The 23908-nt window shown below is 48.2% G+C and overlaps 1 protein-coding gene across 7 annotated transcripts in view; it reads right to left on the bottom strand.

Moving 5' to 3' along the window:
• Positions 1-703: 703 nt before the first annotated feature.
• Positions 704-23908, bottom strand: part of CHFR (checkpoint with forkhead and ring finger domains) — an 893929-nt gene continuing 870724 nt past the window's right edge. For all 7 annotated transcript variants that reach the window (XM_069620002.1, XM_069620000.1, XM_069619998.1 and 4 more), the window contains one exon: positions 704-2326. In XM_069620002.1, the coding sequence (XP_069476103.1) occupies positions 2284-2326 (43 nt within the window). In that variant the 3' untranslated portion in view covers positions 704-2283. The remainder of the gene's footprint in view (positions 2327-23908) is intronic.

The following is a 23908-nucleotide window of genomic DNA, read 5'->3' on the forward strand; positions in this document are numbered from 1 at the left end:
AGCCATTTTGGCAATCTGTTTTCACACTGATCAGAGAGGTAGCAGGTAAGGCGCTTCTGTGGGATCCAAGAGTCATTCTACTTGGAATATCAGGGAAGGATTTGTAGTCTTTGAGAAGATCTAATGACACATTGATTACTGCAATCCTTCTCTCAACTAAATTGTTGATTGGAGCGAATTGGGGAGGAACCCTTCGGAAAGGGTTTGGATGAATACATTATAGCAAATCATGGCTTTGGAGAGACTGATCAATCTGCTTTCAGCACAGACATCCTTTGTTAGGCTCTGGCTACATCTATGATATGGTATCCTCAAAAAGATAACAGGGCGCGGTTCTGTGTGTTACAACTCGAATTTATTGTGTTATGTGGGCCATGCTATGCATTTGTGAGAATTTGGAAATAAAGACCGAGATAAGGGAGGAAGGGAAATGGAAAAGGACAATGGAACACACATGATCGATTTGATATTCATGAAATTGTGTTGGTTATTATTAGGAAGGTAGTTGGAGATAAGCATCATCAGTGATATGTATTTGATGAGCCGGTCAATAAAATTGTTTCATAAAACACTGGAATATGCTGACCAAGAAAAAGTAGAAATACAGACAAATAGCACCTTATAATATAGAATAAATAAAAGAGGGAAAAAAGAATCAGTATATGAAAATTAATTTAAAAAATGACTGGCATCAAAGAACCAATTTAGAAAATCAATGTTTAATTTTGCAGACATTTTAATTTTATTTGCAGATTGCTTTCCAAAACAAGTAAAATGCTTCTCAGGTAAGTCTGGGAACTTTCTGAACATCAAAAAATGTAAAATGATCTTAAGTTGTAGTGGTTTCCCCGAAGGAAAAGGGTTGTTGGTCAGTTAGAATAACAGCGCTAGTTCAAACTTACGTTTTTCTCACCATATGTATGTAATTGTCTGAATAGCCTTGGTTTTCCAAAGGGTTTCTCCAACGGTAAGAACCCACAAATAATATATCTTGTGGAAACATAATAAATACTTTCAGAGAACAAACCTGAATGTGAGCCCCAAACCCCCTGTATGTTAATAAACACAAGTGCCACTAATGAGATGAAAATATCCCCTTGAAAAAAGACTGAATATGGAGTTTCAGCCAATTCAGATATTAACTGATGTATTAGCCCATATCTTTTGCTGCCCTGATCACCTCCTATGAATTACTTTGATCATGGAGGTGGCGGCACAGGCACTTCTAGTTCTGAGGATGACATGCCAGTACAGGACTGCACAGAATTAGCCCAGCTGCCCACATTACAGCGACTCACAGGCACGGCCAAGGTTGTGCAAACCTGCTCGGGCGCCTCAGATGGGATGCTACATAAAGAGCGGCTGCTTCCAACTCTCGATTCAGGCTATTTACAAACATGCATGCGTACTCGGCAATGCTAAAGAAGGGCTGGTGCTGCTGAGATTGGAAGCAAACGGAGATCAGAGGTACAAGTAAAGGGCTGCAATTACCCCAGAGATTTGTATTGCACAATATAGAGGAAAGGCTGTGGTCCACACGAAGATCCTTCCCAGTGCACAGGCCAGAGATTTTGTAGGCAGAAATGCCCCATCAGAAGCTTTGTTTGCTATCTCTTGAGGGTCCTGGACTCAGTGCTGAAACGGATCCGCAAGAGCACGACTATGAGGTGGAAAATGCACCAAAGTTCCACACTCTGGCATTTTGTAAGCAATTTCTCAAGTAGTCTCGACTTTATAATAAAAAATCTGAAGTTGTAGAGAGCAGCTGATCTTTTCATTAACAGATGTCCTTACAAACAATTTCAAGTGCAAAGATGGATGTGCCTGAGAAAACGTTGAGTTTAAATGAAAAGACGAGCTGCGCCGGACGTTCTATTTTCTGCATCTTTTCTTTCCCACAAATACTTTCTAAATCCTACGAGAGTCATTGTCAAGCACACAATGTTACACCCGATGCCCACCTTGGATAGTGAAATGCTTGCATTGCAGAAAAGGGTGGCGATCTGTGCGTACTGTAGTCCTGACTTTGCCAATAGTCCAGAATATGCAGAATCTGAAGCAGGGCAGAGCAGTTCAGGAGCAGAATCTATTCAACAGGAGGCAGCGTTGCACTTCATGTGGCCATCATCACAATGCAATATGAACTACAAAGTTTCAGTCTGAGGTCAGGCCAGATGGAAAGGAATCCAGTCTCATGGCCTTGCTGGATCCAGTAAGGAAGCTGCTTCATTTTTATTTTTTTCACGTAAAACAAATGTCCTTTTTGATTCTAGTCTTGAGAGCTCAGTTCTTGAAACGAGTTTGCTCACAGATGTGATTAAATTTCCTGTAAAGAAAGAAATAAAAGGTCATGCATGACTGAGAACATAAAAGCAATCACCTGTGCATGATGCAAACTTCCAGGAACATGGACCAGAGCTAGCCATGCACCCATCATGGGATGCTTTACTAGAGGGCTGGCAGATGGCAGACTTGATCCCGCAAGGCACCACTGGAGTGGCAGACCACTATGGCTTAAACATGGAAGGCAAACACTGGTGTAGGCAGCAATCAAAATTATACCCTGACAAGGTGACAAAAAGCCCAGTTCCGCAGCACTCTGCTTTGGATTGCTAATCACAGCGTACTTTGCAGGTAATGGGGGATGTGTGGTTGGCTACAGTCGTGTGCATGATGTCCTGTAAGAGGTGCAGATGGGTGGGAGAATGGAAAAGGGAGGCTGTGCAAAGCTGCATGCTGTGTGGGTAATGGTGGTCATGTAAATGAACTCTTTTTTTCTGCAACCTTGATTATACTTTTGTAAAACGTAGCATTGTGTGTTGGAGTGAAAGAAAGGAAGGTCCTAGGTGTGGGTTAGAATTGGGGACAGGAGAATGATGGTGAGAATGGGGTCTGTGGGTGGGTGGAAAGGGGGTGGGGCAGAAGGAACATCGCCCCCTCCCTTTTTTTTTTTTAACACTTCAACCCCTGCTGCAAACCCCCTTCACTATGCAACCGGCGTTGGAACCCTGGATCTGTGCCTCGCCTCAGACCCTCACATTCTTCTTGCTGCTCTGTGGCGGCTGCTTTCCACGGTCTCCTCTCCAAAGAGCACATTCTCCAACGGGACCTCGACTCTGGAAAAAGAGGCCAGGGGAGAGATAGCCCAGAGGCCTCAGCAAACTGGCCTTACCCGTCTACAACCCCCAAGGGACATCCCCAGAAGAGCTACCAACCCCTTGCTGCTCTCACAGCACTCTCCAAACCATTACCGGTCTACAACCTCCAAGGGACAGCCCCAGAAGAGCTACCAACCCCTTGCTGCTCCCACAGCACTCTCCAAACCATTACCCGTCTACAACCCCCAAGGGACAGCCCCAGAAGAGCTACCAACCCCTTGCTGCTCTCACAGCACTCTCCAAACCATTACCCGTCTACAACCCCCAAGGGACAGCCCAGAAGAGCTACCAACCCCTTTCTGCTCTCACAGCACTCTCCAAACCATTACCCGTCTACAACCCCCAAGGGACAGCCCCAGAAGAGCTACCAACCCATTGCTGCTCCCACAGCATTCTCCGAACCATTACCCGTCTACAACCCCCAAGGGACAGCCCCAGAAGAGCTACCTACCCCTTGCTGCTCTCACAGCATTCTCCGAACCATTACCCGTCTACAACCCCCAAGGGACAGCCCCAGAAGAGCTACCTACCCCTTGCTGCTCTCACGGCACTCTCCGAACCATTACCCGTCTACAACTTCCAAGGGACAGCCCCAGAAGAGCTACCAACCCCTTGCTGCTCTCACGGCACTCTCCAAACCATTACCCGTCTACAACCCCCAAGGGACAGCCCCAGAAGAGCTACCTACCCCTTGCTGCTCTCACGGCACTCTCCAAACCATTACCCGTCTACAACCCCCAAGGGACGGCCCCAGAAGAGCTACCAACCCCTTGCTGCTCTCACAGCACTCTCCAAGCCATTACCCGTCTACAACCCCCAAGGGACAGCCCCAGAAGAGCTACCAACCCCTTGCTGCTCTCACAGCACTCTCCAAACCATTGCCTTTATGGTCAAGGTGGAGTCCAACAGTTGAAAACAAAGAGGTAGTCAGTCTAACATCTCACAATTCTAAGTAAACCCCATTACTGGACTCCGCTATCACCAGCCATTTCTATATCACGGTCTAGAAACCACCAAATGAAATGGTAGGTGTCATTAAGATTTTATTATATCAAAGGCACCTAATGGTGACCATTCATGCATCAGTGCGCAACTACCTGCTACACCAAATAAAACTGTCTGGACAGGAAATGTAGGTGATGCTGGGTAACCCCAGAAATAGCAGGCCACAGCTAAACCAGGGATTACACGTGAACCAATCCTGCGTTAATTTTACCATGCCTGCCCATAAAATTGGTAAAGGTATGTGTTTGACTTGGGGCATATTGTACAAACCAGTGGTGTGTGTGTGTGCACAAGCATGTGAATTTGTTCTGCACGTTTGCGTGCATGCATGGTTGCATGTATGTATGTTATGCAGTATCATGTAACCTTTGTGTGTGCGTATGTGACTATAAGTGAGCATGTGTTGTATGGAGTATGGGCGCACGAGTGTATGGTTTGAGTAAATGAGGGATGACTTGTGTATGGATGTGGCTTACTGTGGCATAACTTAATTCTGGGCATCTATGATGAAGCAAGCATGGTATATGTTTTTACTGGGCTAGAATGGCATTTTGGGGGAGCCGATCTAGCCCTTTCTTACTGAGGCATGACTCAATGTACCCAACGTTGCTTTTAAAAAAGAAAGGTGGCTTGCATTTTATTCTGGGCCAACTCTGCACGTGTGGAAAAGAATGGTGGGGGCGCACCCAAAAATCTTGCACAGGGTGCTGGGAGACCTGGGGCCGGCACTGCTTACCAGTGACACTCGGTTTGCAGCTTCACATCAAATATAGCTGTGCATTCCTTACATTAATTCATAATCAAATCACTTTGAGGTTAGTGAACACACCTTCATTGATAAAGAAATGTACCCAGTTCACTTGGACACTACTCGAGCTGGACTCTCTAATCCCCTAGACAACCCGGCGAGCAAAGAAAAGCCAGCAGTGTCCCACAGTGACCGTACCATAGGCACTATCTCCAGAATACTTTACTGGTATTCACACGACAGTTGACTTCTACCATCGTATCTTGTCATTCAAGAACAGAGTACATGCTACTAAGCTATTGCTAGGGCTCACTAACATTTTCTTCTGAAGCAGTGACCAGTGATTCCCGTAGTGTCCAAAAAAAAGCTTGTACAACTACTCAAGAGTGGTTGGGCGATGGTTGAAGTAGTCCCAAACAGCTTTCTTAGTTCTGTCTACATGCAATTCTGGTATGGCATTGTAATCCAGAGTGTAACAACAACAAAAAATGCATTTGCAGAGCCCTATCCCTACCCTTCTCCCTCATCCTTCTTGGACCGGTTTCTCCTTCTACCCTCAGGGGACCTGCAATTCCATACTGCCGATGTCTTGATGCTTGCTGCCATTTACGGATCCAGGCAGGATCCACTTGGGGCTTGCTGTCTGCTGGAGATGCCTCTGTGCTAAAAAGCACTGCACGCATTGCGCAATGACGGCCTACCATGTCAACTCTGCATGGTGAGTGTGTGCCAAGGCTATCGCCTGTTTTTTGCACTGCCTCACCACTGCATTGTGTAATATTCACCCTCCAAGATGGCGGCCTGCAAACATGTGATATTCCTTGTACCCCCACCCCATCCCTGGTCCTCCGTGATGTAATTTTCCCCCCGATCCTCCCTCTGGCCCCTAAGTATGTCCTCCCCCCTGCTATGCCAGCTTCGTCTTTTCTGCTTCCCCTTGCCCCTTCTTCCACCCCCCCTACACCTTTCGCTGCACAAGTTGTCTCGATTCACTATGGTTTACACCATCAGCGACCTGTTGCCAACACTGGATTTGACTTAGGGACCCATTGACTTTGATGCATCACCTTCTCAACTCTCATGCTGGTCCTCCCCTTGACCTCGTACTCCAGTTGGCCCTGAATCATGCTGTGCCCTTAGTCTTCTTGACTCCTTGCCTACATTTCTGCTCCCTGCAACATTATGTGTTTTAGTGACTTCTGCAACTGTATTCGTTCTCCCCTCTGCTTCTCTGCTCTTTTCATTGTTTTATTCTCGGTTCTCTCCTCTTCTCTTCTCCCTTCTCCTTCTCTCCTCCCGGCCTCCCTTACTTTTTTCTATGCACTTATTCTATCAGAATTGTCCCTGGACCTAGCATGATTTATTTTCAAATCTATTTATTGGCATTTGTTATTTGTTACAAACATAGGAAAATTACCATTACTGCCATCAAACAATAAATCACATTGCGTCTCGGATTATTAACATTTACAACTTAACATAGAAACTTTAACTATCTCCAAATGTTTGTTTCTTGAGAGGCCGGTGCCGAGTGGGGGCACGGGGGGGGATTAGGACTTTCAGGGGGGGGGGGGGGAACTTCGCATGGCAGAGCTCGCATGAGGTTATGATAGGGCTGCCTCGAGGACTCCAGTTCTATCCGTGGGTCTTCCTACTGTGGGTTTGTGCTGGTTCATGGGGGCTTATCATCGGAGGGGTAGAACAAGGGGTCTGTGAGTCCCTTCCAGGCGTCTAAAGTCATACTCGAGGCGTCTGTGGATCTAGCCACACTCTCTTCCCAGGCTCTCGTTTCTGCCAGCACCCATAGTTTCAGTTCTCTGTGCCAGATTTTCTGTTGTGGTCCCGATGGTTTCTTCCAGGACATAGCAATTGTCCTCTTAGCCAGAATACACATAATGTCCATTAATCTAACAAGGTGCTTTAGCTTTGCTGGTCTGGGGTATGTGCCGAGTAGGCACTCCGCAGGAGTCCATTCGTATCTGGTCAGCCCTAGATTTTCACTTGTCTGCTGTATTAAAGACCACAGGGATTGTGTCCTGGCACACCGCCAGAATGCGTGGAGCAGGTCCGCATTGTCTATTTCCCACCAGGTGCATTTGGAGCTCTGAGTTTTATGGAGTTTGGCCAGCCTGGATGGGGTTAGGTATGGCCGATGCAGAAGATTCAATTGTATTTGTCTAAACCTATGATTTCTGGATACTGTTTTAGGAAATGTCAGAGCCCTTTCCCATTCCCCATCTGTTAATTCTCGGCCTATGTCTGCTTCCCATCTGGATTTGAGTCCAGCACTGCGTGGGTTGGGGGTGTCATTTAGGTGGCTATAGATCTGAGACACTGGTCTCCCTCCCTCTCCCAGCTCATACAGTAACGTAATCAGGGGGTTTGTGTCTGGTTCCTCTGGCCATGTCGACCATCTGGCACGTGTCGTGGATCTTAATTTTTGATACCACAGAAACTGGCCTGTGTGGACGTCATTTTGTTCTTGAAGCGTTTCAAATTCTTTGAACTCCCCCTCCGTGTATAAGTCCCCCCATGAGTATATCCCCTTCTGTTCCCAGAGCCTGAGGTGTTGCAGGTCCGCGGGGGATTTGCATAGGTCCGAGACAAGCGGTATGTTCGGGGAGTATTGGTGTTTAACATGGGCGAGGGATTCAGTCCTATGCCAGATTTTGCGTCCAAGGGTGACCATTAGGGGGGCATTTCTTATCAGGTGGGTGGGGGCCCAGGGAAGTTCTTTCATGTACAACGGGGAGACCAGTGGCTGCAGGAGTGGCGTCTCCGATGTGGCATTGTCTGCTAGCCACTTGGTGACAAAGCTAAGCTGCGCTGCCAGGTAGTATTTTTCAAAGTTTGGGAGTTGGATTCCCCCCCCCCCCGAGTATACGGTAATGACAATGTGGTAAGCGCTATCTTACGTCTTCCCTTCCCCCACAAGAAGTCTCTCAGCATACTTTCCAGTAGGCGAAAGAAGGGCGCTTTGATGTAGAAGTGTACGTTCTGAAATCCATACAAGAATCTAGGAAGGACAATCATTTTAGTTATGGAGGCCCTGCCCATCATGGATAGGGGGAGTTTCGCCCAGAAAGCCATAGATTTCCTCAAGGTCGGGAGAGCAGCCTTAGTGTTGCGCTCGTGCATTTGTTCCGGGGAATGCATTATGTGTATGCCTAAGTATTTGAACGAGGTGTGTTCCCACCGTATTCCCACCGAAGGAAGCTCCGATGCTTCCTTTCCCTTAAGATTTGCCAGGGGGAAGAGGCAGGATTTAGCTCTGCTGAATTTTATTCCGGAAACCTTCGCGAAATTGTCTAGGACATCTAGCATCGTGGGCACATTGTAGTATGGGTCCCTACCAAATAATAGAACATCGTCCGCATAGAGAGAGATAATGTGGTCAGTGTCTCCCAGCCGGATCCCAGCATCAAAAAATTGCTTTCGAAAGTAGATAGCAATGGGTTCTAGGCCTAGTACGTAGAGCATGGGAGAGAGGGGACAACCCTGTCTGGTTCCTCTGCATATGTTCCAGACCTCCGATACATGCTTCCCAGTTTTTACTCTGGCTCTAGGTTTCGTGTATAATATCTTGATCCACCTAATGAACCTCGGGCCGAAGCCGAACCCCTCCAGAACCGCCAATAGCCACTCCCAAAAGATCGAATCGAACGCCTTGATGGCGTCCAGGGACAGCAGTGCATATGCTTCTGTGCAAGCTTCAGTTTGGGCGATGACATGCTGCACTCTGCGCAAATTCATGGTTGTGTTTCGGGCTGGTATAAAGCCGCATTGGTCTTCGTGTACTACTTCCCCTATAACTCTAGCCAGTCTATTTGCTAACACCGTTGTCAGGATTTTCGCATCGTAGTTAAGCATTGCTATCGGACGGTAAGAGTCACATCTGTCAGGGGGTTTATTAGGCTTAATAATCGGGATCAGGAGGGTCTCTCTCATGCTATCGGGTAATATCCCTGTCTCCTGTGCTTCTTGAAAGACCTCGTGTAGCAGGGGCGTTAGTGTGGGCTCATACGCCTTATAAAACTCCGTGGGCAGACCATCGCTCCCAGGCGTCTTGCAAGTGGCTAGTGATCTAATGGCTTCTGTGATATCCTCAGTTGTGATATCTGCATCTAGGGCCTCCGATTGCTCTGGGGGCATCCTGGGGAGTCCTATCTCTTCAAGGGTGTCCATGATTTTCTCTAGGGGGATCTGGTCACTATGAGAGTAAAGGCGTTCATAGAAGCCCTTAAAGGTATCGTTTATGGCTTGCTGTGTCTGTGCTACCCCCCCCCCCTCTTCGGTTTGTACCCCAGTGATTGTGTGCCTGGGGTGTTCTTTCTTGCAGAGCCAGGCTAGCATTCTGCCTGGTTTGTCCGCCTCCGTGTGTATTCTATTAGTTTTGGTGGCATAATCAAATTTGGCGAGCCTATTCCATGCTAAGGTAGAGTTAGTTCTAAGTACTTTGAGGTTGTCCTCCCTTTGTTCTGTGGCAACCGGGGCTGCTTCCAATTGTTCTATTTGCTGCTCCCAGTGGATCAGCTCGCCCCTGAGTTGTCTCTTAATGCCCCCTGCCTTTGCTATTATTTCCCCTCTCGTCACTACTTTTAGGGCGTCCCACATTGTGCTTAAGCGGTCTACGCTTCCGGTGTTTCTTTCTATGAAGCATTCTATGAATTTGTGCAGGTCTTCCCTAAATGTGGGGTCTCCCAGGGCGTCTATCGGCATTCTCCACATTGGAATAGGAGGCCTGGGGCCAGTGTGATTCCAACCCACCAGGAGTGGCGAGTGGTCGGAAATGGTTCTGCCCAGATATTGGGCTTCTTCTATTTGTGGCAGATGTTCGTTGCTTATGAAAACATAGTCCAGTCTGGTGTGGAGACCGTGCGGAGAGGAGAAATATGAGTACCCTCGAGCGTCAGGGTGACACTCTCTCCAGGTATCTGCCAAGTGTAACCTATCGACTAATAGGGAGAGGGCTGTTGTAGCCGCTGAGGGCCCTTTTGGATGCAGGAGGGACCTATCAAGTATCGGGTCGTGGACACAGTTGAAGTCCCCCCCCCAAAAAAGGATTTCATGCCTATATGGCGCAATCTTGGCGTACATGGAGTTTAGGTGCGATGGGATGTTAGTGTTGGGGAGGTAAGAGTTCACTATGCAAATATCTGTTTGTTCTAGCCTGCCCCATAGTATTACAAACCTTCCCTCTGGGTCTGACTCGGACTTAGTTACCTGGAAAGGGAGTTGTGGGTGAATCCAAGTATATACCCCTCTTGCATACTTAGAGTACGAAGTTCCGACCCCCTGGCCTCCCCAGTGTACACTTAGCCTCGCTAGGGATTCAGCCGTGCAGTGTGTCTCTTGCAGTAACGCTATCTGTACTCTCTTTCTGTTCAAATAGGACTTGACTCTATTCCGGCGTAGGTATGAACCCAGACCCCTCACATTCCAGGTCAATATCTTTATATTTGTTTTAGCCGCCATAGTAGGGTAATTGAGTAACACTCACAGTTGTCCGACCCCTGTTGACCTCGTTTGTCCTTCTATCCTGTCCTGGTCTTCTCCCCACCTGTCCTCTCGTTTCGGGCCCAAATCTTTCGCTGGTTGGAGATTTTTGAACTTGTGTAGATCCCATTGTGTTGAATGGGGGAAAAACTAAACAAAACTTTCCAAACTGACCCTAGCAGCTGCTTTTAACTTGCAGCGCTCAGGGGCTCCTGAGCCTTCCAGGCCACTCCTGGCCTTCCGGATCAGGTTGTGTGTGAGCAAACTGCTTACACCTTTTCTGGTGGGGTGGGTTGTTTGTCCGCTGCTTGTATGCTCCTCCGATCTCGCGTCCGATGTTGCGAGACTTGTAGTAGGACTTTCATAATGGTTCGTTCGTCTACGGTTCGTGTTCATTTCCTTTTGTTTTCTGCAGGGATTGCCCATTGCTTGCGTTCACCGGGGGTGGGTGGTCATCCCCGGTCTGAGTTCAGTGGTTCTTCCTTGTCGTCCGCCAGGTTGTTATGCTCAAGCCACATATTAGCTGCGGCTGGGGTCTCTAGGAATGTCGCTTTCCCTTTATATAGAATCTTGAGACGTGATGGGTATAAGAGCATATATTTCATGTTGAGCTTTCTCAGCCTGGCTTTTATTGGAATGTAAGAGTTTCTGGCTCGTTGTACTGCAGGGGTGTAGTCCGGGTATATAACTATTGTGGAGTCATTTCATTTTATCTCCCCGCCTTCTCTAGAGAACCGCAGTATGGTTTCGCGGTCTCTGAAATTTAAAATCTTTGCTATGATTGGACGTGGATGAGATCCAGGTGGGGGACGTTTCTGGAGAGACCTGTGGGCCCTTTCGACGGAGAATCCCTGGGAGAGGTTTGCCACCCCTATTTCTTGCTGTAGGAGCGTTTCAATGAAGGTCGTCGGGTCTGGGCCTTCTAGATCTTCAGGAACCCCCAGTATACGAATGTTATTACGGCGCGCCCGACCTTCTGCGTCCTCAGAGCGGGCCTCTAGCCTTGCTACCTTTTGCTCCAGAACTCTGACCGTCATCTTCAGATCTCGGGTGTTCTCAACATTTTCCTGCAGGGCGGCCTCTGTCTCCGTGACTCTTTCCGTTAGGTTGCGGGCGTCCTGCCTCATGAGCTGCATGTCTGACTTCACCTCTTCAAGCCGTCCCTCGAGTGATGTGCGGAGGGCAGCTATTGCTTGGAGGACTTGCGTGTGTTTGAGGTCCTCCTCTTGTTGAGGCGGGTCTTCAGGGATTTCTCGGTCTTGTTGTGATGACTGCCGTTGGGGTCTGACTGTCGTAAAGGAGTCCATCGTGACTAGTTTCGGCTTGGTCCTGGGGGGAGACATCTCCTGGTTTGAGATCTATAAGTGCAACCCCCTGCAGAGTGCAGATCTGTCGACGACCCCTGTATCGAAATTTTTGTGTGGGCTACGAGGGAACTTTGGTCCCAGGGATCCTACCCCAGTTTTTCGGTTGTTTCTGGCAGCTGGTGTCTCCACGATTAGGTTTCAAAATCTTGACCAGTGGCTGTGGGCTCAGGTTGTATGGAGAGCCTTGTTCTGGGAGTCGCTGTGGTGCCAATAGGTCCCGGGCTGCAGGCAGCGTCCAGTATATTTCTGGTCCCTGCCTGCGCCTCCAATGGGCTGCCGGCAGGCAGGTGTCGTCCCACCACCAGTGGGTCGGACTCCCTGGGGCTCCCAGTCACTGTATTAGTCGCCCTTTTCCCCCTCGGGCCTTAGTGCTGTGAGTGGGTTCCTTCCGCTGGGGTCTGCCTCCCCCGGGTCTTCCTGCGTATCAGGCAGCCTCTAGGGTGACCGGGGCCCCACAGATCTAGGCCAGTCCTCCTTGCAGGAGTCAGTGATGGGCCCCAGGGCCGGCCGAGCTTCGCTCCCTCAGGCTGCTGGGAGACCGTATGAGGCGATTTCAGGTGGTCCCGTTAGGGAGCGTCGTGAGGGGGACCCGGTCCCGCTTCCAGCGTTAGTGAGGGGCCCGCCGCCTTCTGTTCTATTCCCCGTATCTCGCTCAACTGTGGGCTGTGAGCGTGGTCAGTCTCACCTTCACGCCGCCGGGACTGCTAAGTGTTCCCTGTTCCAGCGTCCGCGGCGGACACGACCTCCTCCTGGCCGCGCCCACGCAGCGGTTCCTCCGACCTCCGCAGCAGTCACCGGCGCCGGCCTCCCACTCTCAAGTGTCCGCCAGCGGGGCAGGTAACAGGCTCCTCCGCAGCGGCCACCCCAGCTGCAGCGGTCCGTAGGATGGCCCGGGGGGCCGAGGCTGGCTCCGTCCTACTCCGCCATCTTGGAGTCCCAGGGGGCTCGGCTTCGGGCTTCCCGTTTTCCGTCGTCCGCACTCCGATTCCGCCCAATATTGTTGCCGAGTGTTGGCAATCGGTTCCCCCACAATATTCTGGCCTCAGCTCGTGTTGTAGACCTTGATTCAGCGAAAGTTGAGCATTAGTTTCAGGATCACGGATGGAGCTCCGTGGAGGTCTGTCTTTACGGCATGCGTGCTGGCCACGCCCCCCCCTGGACCTAGCATGATAGCATCAATTGTTTGTAGCCTCCCCTCTTTTCATAATTGTTCTCCACCGCCCTCTAGCACTATCTAAAATGTCATCAGGCCTAGTATGATAGTCGCTTGTATTGTTCCTTTCTCCTCCACTCTGCCTCACCGTCACCTCTTGTAAATTCCGGCTCTACCAGAAATGTTGTCAGGCCTAGTATGGTAGTCGCCTGTCTCTTTCCATTTCCTTCCTATCTGTTTTTTAGCACTACCTGATATGTCGCCAGGCAGAGTATGATAGCTAATTTTACATTCTTGTTGTTCATGGCCTGTAACAATGTCATTTTATTTTCCCTTGCCTTGAGGCGCTTTGAAACACATTGTGTGTAGGCGCTATATAAATAAACTATCATATCATATGTGGCAGCTCTGCAAGCCTCTTTTTACCAGAGTGTTTTCTATAGAAACAGCTGTGGACGTCTTACTTCTGGTGGAATATGCCTCATAGGTCCCATTAGTTATTTCCCTGTAATCCTGCAGCATCCTTTCAAGCAGGACAATACCAGTTTGGTTATGCTTGCTATAGGAAAGGTTTCTCACCAAGACGGGTGGCTGAGAGCACAAAGCAACTTTGCACACCCCTTATAATTTCCTTAGTATCTGAAGAATCTCGGGTGGTGTGTAGGCTCTAAGCGTGTGGACTACTTGTGTGCTAGGTTTTGAAAGAAGACTTGACACAGAATTTCAGTTTTGGGAATTCCAAGGGCAATTTGTAGGGTCCCTTTTTGGTTTTCCGTATTTTTAATTTTGGATCAATTACCTATTTTTGGTGGTTAGAGGACCTTCTCCTGAAGTCCCCTGCCACTGCTACCCTTTTTCGGCACATTTTGAATCGCCCATAAGGCTCCCTGCCTCAGGGGTGCGCCACATTTGTTATATGTTAAATGTTAGAGGTATTTGTACTGCGCACCATCACCAACGGAGTTGGTACCCGGGTGCTCTGGCGGATCTGCAAACGAGAAGACTGGATGGGTTAGTAGGGTGAAGAGGGAGTAGGATAGTGTTCTGTTGGCAGCTTCATCTCGGTATACACCGTGCGCTGAGCTTTTGGTGCAAGTATCGGAGCGATGTTGGGCCTCGTGTGTTGTTGGTGCGGCTTATGTGTTGTTGCGGTGTGGTGAAGTGCATGCGACTTGCGGTGCAATAGGTGGTTGTGTGAGTTTTTAAGTGCGTTAAGTATGCAGAAAAGTTTGAGCTTATTGTTTAGTGGGCCAGGTTTTGCAGCTAGTCCTCAGTATGGCCGATGCCTAGATTTCAGGACTCCTGCATGGCACGAACGCAGTCATATATGAGAGTAATATATGGTGGGAGAGGCCTATGCCCAGCAGAGCAATCGTGTATGGTACCATACACTGCTGGATATAAGAAGCAATTGAGCAGTTCAGTACAATCCCAGAACACAGCTAGATCCGAAGGTCCTGCACAGTCGGAGGAAGGCCCGCGCCTGACTGATCAATTTAGGTTTTGGCGCTGACGACTTCCTGTTTGTAATGACCTATGTGTGGAGTAGTATTCTGGTGAACTATGTATAGTGAGATTGGAGAGTCTGTTCTTTTCCTTGGATCTCGGGGTGGGGTTGTGGTTTCGTCTTTCCCTATTGTCTGAGTGAAATGTGTCCGTTAATGCTTCTTGTATGGTGCAGGCGGGATGCTAAGGGTGAGTCGTCTGAGTGCTTCCGTTTTGGTCTGTCTGTATGTTCAGTTTTTAGTGTCCTCCTCTTATGGTTATCTCTCATTTTCTCTTATGTAATGTCGTGGGGTGCGTTCCTTGTGTTCTGTTCGTCGTTGCTTGTTTGGTGGGAACCGGGGACGGTATCTTTAGGTATCTTTATTCATCTTTGTTTTAGCGGTGTGGTCGTTCTAGTGGGTGGTCTTTTAGTTACGCAGTGAAGAGCCAGGATTTGAGCAGTTTCCTGAATACTAGGTGGTTTCTTGTGTTCCGTATATTGTTTGGTAGCTCATTCCAAGTTTTTGGTGCCTGGTGAGAGAAGGCGGATCCTCCAAATTTTCTTCTGTTGTAGGGTTTTGGTTCTAGGCCGATGTCGTTGTGTGATCTGAGCGTTCTTGTCGGCAGGTGTAGCCGTAATTTATCTCTCAGGAATTCTGCGCCTTGGTTGTGTATTGCTCTGTGCGTGATGCACATTGATTTGAATTTTATTTGTTGTTTTATTGGTAGCCAATGTAGTATTTTTAGTGCTGGCGTGATGTGTTCTCTTCTCTGTAGTTTGAGAAGGAGTCTTGCTGCTGCATTTTGTATGCGTTGTAGTCTTTTTAGGAGTTGTTCAGGCATGCCCAGGTATAGGCTATTGGCATAATGTACTCTGAACATGACCAGGGCGATAAGTGTTTTGTTGGTGAATGACAGGAATCGTAGGATTGTTTGCCGCTCGCAGGAGAAAGAAGCATTTCTTGAGTAGAGCATCTACTTGTGGCTCTAGAGTGAGATTGTTGTCCATCAGGACTCCCAGGTTTTTTTTACTTTTTTTTTTTTTTTTTTTACAATCAGCGATGGCGATGGGGTCGTGCCGAGTTCTCTTGGCCCAAGGATGTAGTTGGTGTCTCCTCCGTTTTTTGTGACGATCATCATCTCCGTTTTGTCTGGGTTAATTTTGAGGTGGTTTAGGTTCATCCATTTGAATATATCACAAAGGCAGTTCTCTAGTGTTGTTTCTCCTTCTCTGGTGTCTTGTATTTTGAAGATTTTCGTTGGCGTAGTTGTAGCATGAGGCTGTGTCTTCTAATGATTTTGATTAATAGATATAGGTAGATGTTGAATAAAAGCGGGAAGAAAGAGGATCCTTGTGTTACACCGCATGTGGAGTCTCTTAGGTTGGACTTGAAAGGTTTCACACAAACGGTTTCTGTTCGGTTTGTTAGGAAGTATTTGACCCATAGTAGGGCGGTGTCTGTTATTCCCAGCCCTTCTAATCTCGTTACGATGATGTCATGGTTGGCTGTGTCGAATGATGCTGATAGGTCTAGAAGTATCAAGGCGGTACTGTTGTCCGAGTTTGCGTGTGCTTTTAGGTTGTCCTATATTGAGAGGAGAGCTGATTCCGTTTCTCTCATTGGTCTGAAGCCAACTTGTGCCTGGTCTAGTAGGCAGTGCTCTTCTATAAATTCTTGGGTTGATTTGTAGATGTACGTTTCTAGTAGCTTGGCTATGTATGGGATATTGGAGATGGGTATGTAGTTGGATAAGTCCTCTACGTTTCCTGCTGTGTCTTTAAGTAGCGACCTGATGTACGCCGATTTGAAGGCCTGTGGTACTTTACCTGTTGAGATTGAAAGGTTGAGGACATTCGTATGGTATTCCATGGGAGTTCCTTGCTTGAGGCTAGATTTGTATATGTCAGGGGGGCAGGGGTCTTCGGAAGAGCCTGAATTGTTTCTTTGATTTACCAGTTTGACGAAAGTCTCCACTGATATTTCGGGAAAGCTTCGTAGTTTGTCCAGGTGTTCCTCGTGAGGATAGGTCGGTTCGGTGGTATGGTCATGTGGTCTACTTTGTATTGTTTGTTGGATGTTGATGATTTTATTTTTGAAGTGGTCTCCTAGTTTGTTGCATAGTTTGCTCGATGGGGTTGGTGTGTTGCACCCCAGTGGGTTTTTTATTTCATTTATAATTTTGAAGTTTTTTTTGGGCGTTTGCTGCTTTGAAGATTCGGTTATCGTAGTGTTTCCTCTTTGCTTTTTGCATTTCCTTTTTGTAAGAGCGGATCTGTTGCAGAAATTTCAGTTTGTTTGCAGCATTGTGGTCGATCCTCCATTTTGATTCTAGTTTTCGTTTTTTTCTTTTCATGGCGCTGCAGTGGGGTGAACCATTTTGCCATTGTTTTTTTTACTTGAGTGGGTGAAAGGTTTTTCTTTGGCGATATCGTCTAGGGTTGTTGTGATCCAGGTGTGGAGTAATGCTACTTTTTTGTCCAGGAGAGCTTCTTCCATAATTGTTGCTTGTGGTTTGCTGAGTTCCAGGAGTTCAGTTAGGTTGGAATTTTTGATGGTTCTCCAGTTTCTTTTCATTATGATCGGTGGTTTGTCTTTTTGCTTGTTTATTCGAAAGGCCATTGTGATTATGAATGGGATGATGAGGTGGTCGCTACAGAGTATTTGAATTGGTGGTGCCATGGTAATGAGGTCTTTATCGGCGAAGATTGCATCGAGGGTATGCCATGCCAAGTGTGTAGCTCCTTTCACTAGTTGATGTAGATCCATTGCTGCTAATTGACCAAGGGTTTCACCCTACATTGGTTCAAGGAAGTAGGGCTGGTGGAAGCTGTTTAGTTTTGGCTTCACCAACGGTGCAAATCATTGTACTGTATTATTAGCCCAATGTACCTTTTGGTAGCCGCTGGGGTAACAATGTATTTTCAAGTTCTTCTCTCAGTCATTTTGTTTCTGGGACTTCCTTTAGTATGGGTTGAGTGCCAGTTCTAAGGGCCAAACAGACTGACCACCTGACCCTTTTCTACCTAGCACCCTATTGTGATTGGTGGGCTGGCTTTGGCAAACCCCTGTGAGTGGCGATAAGGAGGAAACCTGTACCTAAACCCAGTCTTGCTGCAGAATCTTTTGGAAAAGCAAGCTTACTTACATGCTAGAGGATTTCCACCATTGCAGCAATTTTAGGTTAGGACCACAATTGGCCATGTTGGCTAATTGCTGTGTCCTGGGCTGATCTCTGGTCTGAGTTTTCTTCTGTTGGGCCTCACACCTAGCATCCTGCTGGGCTAGGCCTTCTGTGCTGTGACTGCCTCCAAGCCGTTAAACTGCTGCTTACTGCCAGTCTCCCACCCTGGTGCTAGTTGTTGGCATCATCAGGAAGGATATTGTGACACTATTACACCACATCATCTGCTCGTTGAGCCATCCAGCATTACCCCCACCTTTGCCCCTTGCTTCGACCTGCTTCTCCTGGATTGCCGATGCCTTTTGCCTGTCGAGATGCTGGAATCTACTTTGCTGGGGTGCTCTGCCATCCCAGAGTCTTCATCAGCATTGCTTTTGCATCAGGCCTGCGGTGTTACAACACTGGAAGGCTACTTATTCTTTGCGGAATTGGCGTCATCGTTGGCCCGGTGTTCAAGTCCTCTTCCAGGAACTGACTGTAAGCGAACACCATGAGTACTAACTCTGGGTGGTTGATTAATTAAGATAGTCATCCTCAGGGCTCCCCGTGGTCCATGGTCAAGATTATTCGGAACAGTCTCAACCCAATTTCCCACTGCATAAAATGGACACATTTTCTGCCTACTGGTGCACGAACCAACCACTTGGTCTCTTCATTGGGGTCTACTCTGAACCTCCCTTGGGCCATTTGCACTGAATCCTCCCCTGTAGGGTGTAAACATGACACTTCCCTGCTTATTTAAACTAAACATTCCACTCTCCTCAAAACTCTCCTAAAGTGACTTTGGGGGTACCTACCTGCCAATGGACATTATTCGTGTACACAGTTTGGATTCAGTGAGACTCGGGTGGTACAGGTTCTACGCTCTTGGTGAAATGGATGCTCTTATCCCCTGCCACTATCAAGCACTCATTGGTTTGTGGTGATTGTGTGCTATTTGTGGATGCCCCCGTTGATGCCCATTACGATCCAATTTGGACCCAGGCCAAGTACTACTGCTTTTGGGCACCCTGAGCTGAGTGATTGTTGGCTCCCTTAGCAAAGTCACTCCACCCCAAGGCTCCCGGTCTGTTGAGAGGTCTTCATCCACGCGAGTCTCACACATAAGTGTTATCTTTGGGCGATGTGTTCAGGACATGCACCTTGAGACCTCATCTGAAGCATGATCTTTCAGCAAGACATGGGCCCTCAGTGCGAGACCAGTGGCTATTTAGGATATAACAGTCAGCCACTTCATGGGTTGCTTTGTTGGAAACCGCTCTGCTCCATGTCATGTGTCAACAGCCTCAACTTGTTTTTTGTCAGTAAAGAATTCACCTAGCTTTTCCAACTTCATACTGAGTCATTATAGTGATTGCAAATGCAACCCCTGGTTATAGAGCAGTTATGGTGCACACCTTCATTAAACAGACTTCGAATTACAGACTATCGGTTACTTAAAGCTCTCCTCACTACTGCAGGTCTTGTGGACCTTCAGAAGCTTGGGAGAGTAATGGGGGACTATTCCACTGGGTGGACTTCACAAGCATGTCCCATGGTCTGCCTGCATCCTTGCTTGGTTGCAGTGGAAAAAGTTCCTTTGGCTGTTGTGATGAGGAAGAGGGATGTTTCTGCCTCATTTTCTGGCAATAATTCAGAGGAGGATATTGGAACCTGCGGTATTGCTCAGGTGCGAGAAACGCCAACAGACAGACTTATCAGGATATTTTACATTGCAATCTTCCCACATGCGTTCATGGGCAAAGCATCTTGTCTGGGTTGTCATGGCCTTGCCCATCAACAAAACAAGAAAAACCATTCGAGTACTATGATTCTTTCAAAAAATTGAATTTATGATTGTACCATACAGGAAAGAACAATTTTGGATTATTGGTGCTGTGCGTCACTAGCAGTTTCCCTAAAGAAAGGTACTAACCTGTCGGTTTTCCCTAGCATGTGGTGACGTGCCGCCTATCTAAAAAGGGATAGAAGAATCTGAAAAAATAAAACTACTTTAAAGCACCAATGTTTATATGGCTAGAAAAAACAAAAGGTTACATTGTCTTGACCCAAAGGTTGCAATTTGCCTGTGAGAAGTTAAAAAAAGGAACAAGAGGGAGTTTTTATCACTCCTTTATGTGTCCCTCTTATCAGTCCCTGAAGTCTAGGTTAAAAGAAAATCATTATTGTATTCCCAACTCAGGGTATCGATAGCACATTTCAGATGGAGAAATTCCTTACCGGTAATGTTCTTTCTATGGATTCTTCTCCCCCACACGCATCACATAGATATCCCTTCCAGCGTGAGCTGGTCGGAAAACCTTTCCACTGGGGCCACAGTTCACCTTGACTCGGCCGTGGATTTATTTGGCCTCGATGCGGTGGTAGTCGACTCCAGACATGACACCGGTCGTCATAGATGTACTAAATCACAACACCCCTGTAGCTCAGTTCACCACCCTCTCCACCCGAGCACAGCTAGTGCAGAGGAAGATTGTAGAACCGGCATAAAGCAGCCACAACTCATCAAAACAAAAATGTAACACGAGTCTTATTTATTTTTGTTTTTTCCGGATGAGGAACCTAACTGCATGAAGTTGCAGAAGTACACACACTACAGGCCTAGAAACCTAAGAGAACCTAACCTAAGATAAGAGGAGGTCAGTCATCATGGAATGCAGGCACTTCCATAGCGGGGCTGGTAGGAGGGTGATTAGGAATTTGCCAGAGAAAAATCCATAGAAAGATCATACCGGTAAGTCTTCTCTTTCAACGAGTTGCTTTCTCCCGCAGATTTCTCATCAGATAGACTCTCAAAGCAGTATGTAGTCTGGTGGCGGGATGAAAGCCCCAAAACCAGGAAGCTCTGCAGCACAGCTTTTACAAAGAAAGTATCAGCACCATGCGACACGTCCAAACAGTAATGTTTGGTGAAGGTGTGCAAAGACGACCATGCTGCCGCCAGGCAGCTCTCTCTAACCGGCATGCCCCTCTGGAGTGCCAAAGAAGCAGCAACACTCCTAGATGAGTGAGCCCTGATGGAAGCTTGTTCGCTGCGTGTCGGTAGCACTCTGCTATACAGAGAGTAATCCACCTAGATATGGTCTGCTTAGAAACAGTCAAACCCTTTCTTGACATGGAAAAAGCTACAAACAGTTGCTCGGCCCCCCTCAACTCCGCTGTCCTATCGACATAGAAACTAAGGGCCCTCTTATGGTTCAACCTCTCCTCTTCCTTGGAAGGATGGGGTGGAGGGTAGAACACAGGCAAGTCTATGGCCTTGGAGATGTGGAACACCAAAACGACCTTGCCCAAGAACCCCAGCTGCACCTTCAGCAATACATTCTCCTTAAAGAAGCAGAGAAATGGAGGCATGCATGACAAAGTTTGAAGTTCACTGAGCATTCTGGCAGAAGTGATTTCGAGTAGAAAGGCAGTCTTCAAAGTGAGCAACCGAACTGGGCAAGAATGCTTAGGCTCAAATGGAGCCACCATGGGGAAAGTGAGAACCAAGTTAAGGTCCCAGTCTGGGACAACAAATGGAACATGCAGAAACATATTCACATGGACTTTTAGGTATTGGGCCATAACCGGGATCATAAAGAAAGACCCTTGATCCTGAGACCTTTTGAAAACAAAGTATCCTTTGACTGTTGCAAACTGAAGGCCTGACGTGGCCAGTGACAGAAGGAACTCCATCACTGCAGGGGTGGGGCATGAGATAGGGTCAATCTCTCATTCCCTGGACCATGCCTCACATCTCCTCCATCTGCACACGTACAGCGATCTTGTTGATGGTGTGCGTGCAGCCAGCAGCACCTCAAGCACCACCTCTGAGAGGTCCCAGTCATCATATCTCATCCTCTCAATAGCCACGCATGTAGATTGAGGGACTCCAGGTTTGGGTGCAACACTTGACCCTCTGACTGGGATAGGAGGTACGGCTGACGCAACAGCCGGAGAGGTGGGCAGATGGCCAAGTCCAGGAGTTCCGAGTACCATGTTCTCCTCGCCCAATCTAGGCCGATCAAGATCATGGTCGCCTGGAACGTCCTCAACCTCCTGAGAACCCACGGGATGAAGGAAATTGGCGAGAAGGCATGGTGGAGGTCGGAGTCCCACTCCATGCATCCCCCCCAGTGCGCCTCTTGCAAGGAAATTCCCTCAAGCAGAACTGTCTCCACTTCCGGTTGGACTCTGTGGCAAACAGATCCAGTGTTGGGGTAGCCCAATGAGCGAAGATCTCCTCAAGAACTTCCTGGCACACCTCCCACTCATGTGAGACCGTGCTCTGTTGCCCAGGGGAAACGCCAGCACGTTCTCCATCCCAGTCCAGATGGACTGCAGCGATGGAGATCAACCACAGCTACATTGCCTCCCTGCAAAGGGGAAGAGACCGAACACTACCTTGCTTATTCAGGTAGTGCATGGACACTATTGCACGGGTTTCCAATTGAGAGAGGGCAGCAAAGCTTTCAGTGCTAGCCTGATCGTTGGAACCTCCAGCCTGTTGATATGCCCCTGGCTCTCTATTGTGGACCAAAGGCTGCTCACCTGTAGATCGTCGCAGTGAGCTCCCCAACCTTTCAGGATTGTGTCCGTGACCACCCTGACCAGGGGCCACGGAGGCCAGTAAAGTTTCTGGCGCATTATGTTTTGTTGGCTCACCAAGTGAGATTGTTGGCCACCGTCTTCGACACCCTGAGAAAATCCTTCAGGGTGCCGAAATACTCAGACCACTGAGCTCTCAGTATTCTCAGCAGAGATCGCATGCGCAACCTGGCCACTGGCACTAGAAAAATGCATGAAGCTATGAGTCCTAAGAAGCGGAGGAAGGAGGCCGCTGGAAAGCATGTGTGTCTCTGGAATAGTTCTACCATCTGTCGCACACTGATGACTCTCTTCGGGGGGAAAAGCCTTCCCCTCCAGAGTGTATGGGACTGCCCCGATGAACTGGAGCCTTTGAGCTGGTGTAGTGTGTGACTTCTGAAGGTGTACGGAGAAGCCCAGCCTGTTCAGCACAAAACAGGTGTCTTTGAGGTGAGACAAATCCTGCTCTGTCAACTTTCCTCGGATCAAGCAGTTGTCCAGGTATGGAAACTGTTAAGAAGGATTTCAGAACTCTGTCCTGGAGGAGCAGAGGTTCAGAAGGCCAGCCTAGATTCTTGGAACAGGGTAACTTCTGGACAAGCCAGACCAATCAGGGTAGCTATGGCAGGTGGTCAAGACTAAGTCACAGGAGGGGTGAGGGTGACTGAAAGACCTCAATGAGCATACAAGACAAGGACACTTACAAATTACTCCAGACAGGTGTTATATTAAAAATATAGACACATTTATTACAAGGCCTTTGTAACATAGACCATAGCAGAGAATCACAGTAACACTAAATAAACCAACACATCACAATCAATACAATATATATACAAGTCCAATGGAGTCTAAAGGGTTAAACGCACAAAATATGTTCACAACCTAGAGGGGAAGAAAACAGGCAGGGCAGGTAATCTTTAGACCCCGTTCCACATCAATAAAACACCCAACTGAGAGGCAGTCCAAGCCCTACGAGGAGAGGAGCCTTGTGCTCAATAGTACATGCACACGCTTGTGCCAATGGGCAGAAGAGGGTCTCTTCAAGGGTCTAGCAGCTCAGGAAGGTGGATGTGGCGATGCAGAACAAGTTCCCACTATTCAAGGGGGACCTCCACTTGAGGGCAGAGGCAGTTTGAGAGTGCGGGATAGAGTCGCTATTTCGCAATAGCTGTGGAAAGGAAAGGGGCCCTCAGGGGCCACTTGTGCATAATAATGGGCTCCTGCGTTAGGGGCCACCGGTTGGGTTAAGGACTACTCATGGTCCCCGACGCAGGCAGACCCAAACTTCGCCATTACAGTCCACTTCGCTGGCAGGTTCAAATGCAGCAAAAAGGATGTCTCTGCACCTTGTAGTTCCCAAGATACAGAGATGATTCCCAAACGGGACAGTGCGATTTCTTCACTCCGGGAGGAGGCATCGACCCAGGGTCACTGCAGCAGGCTTCAGGGGCAATAGAGTCACAATTGCAGCTAACTTGCACAGGTCGTTGCCTCGGCAGGGCAACACGGTAACCGCGTTTGCTACGGTCCTGGCACACCCGTCTCACTTCAGACCTGGGAATGCCAAGTGTATGAAATTCGGTGTGAGGGTGCCAGGGACACAGAGCTAGCAGTATACCAGGTTTCGAGGGCCTCCTCGAAACGGCAGTGGTGACAGAGCAAAGGTCCTGTGTGAGCTGGTCAGCCCACTGGTTGGCCCAGGGACACTTCCGAGAGAGCTTACTTGCAGGGTTTGATGAAG

Source organism: Ambystoma mexicanum, chromosome 10 (assembly GCF_040938575.1).
Source record: "Ambystoma mexicanum isolate Mex_15411 chromosome 10, UKY_AmexF1_1, whole genome shotgun sequence".
Classification (NCBI taxonomy): domain Eukaryota; kingdom Metazoa; phylum Chordata; class Amphibia; order Caudata; family Ambystomatidae; genus Ambystoma; species Ambystoma mexicanum.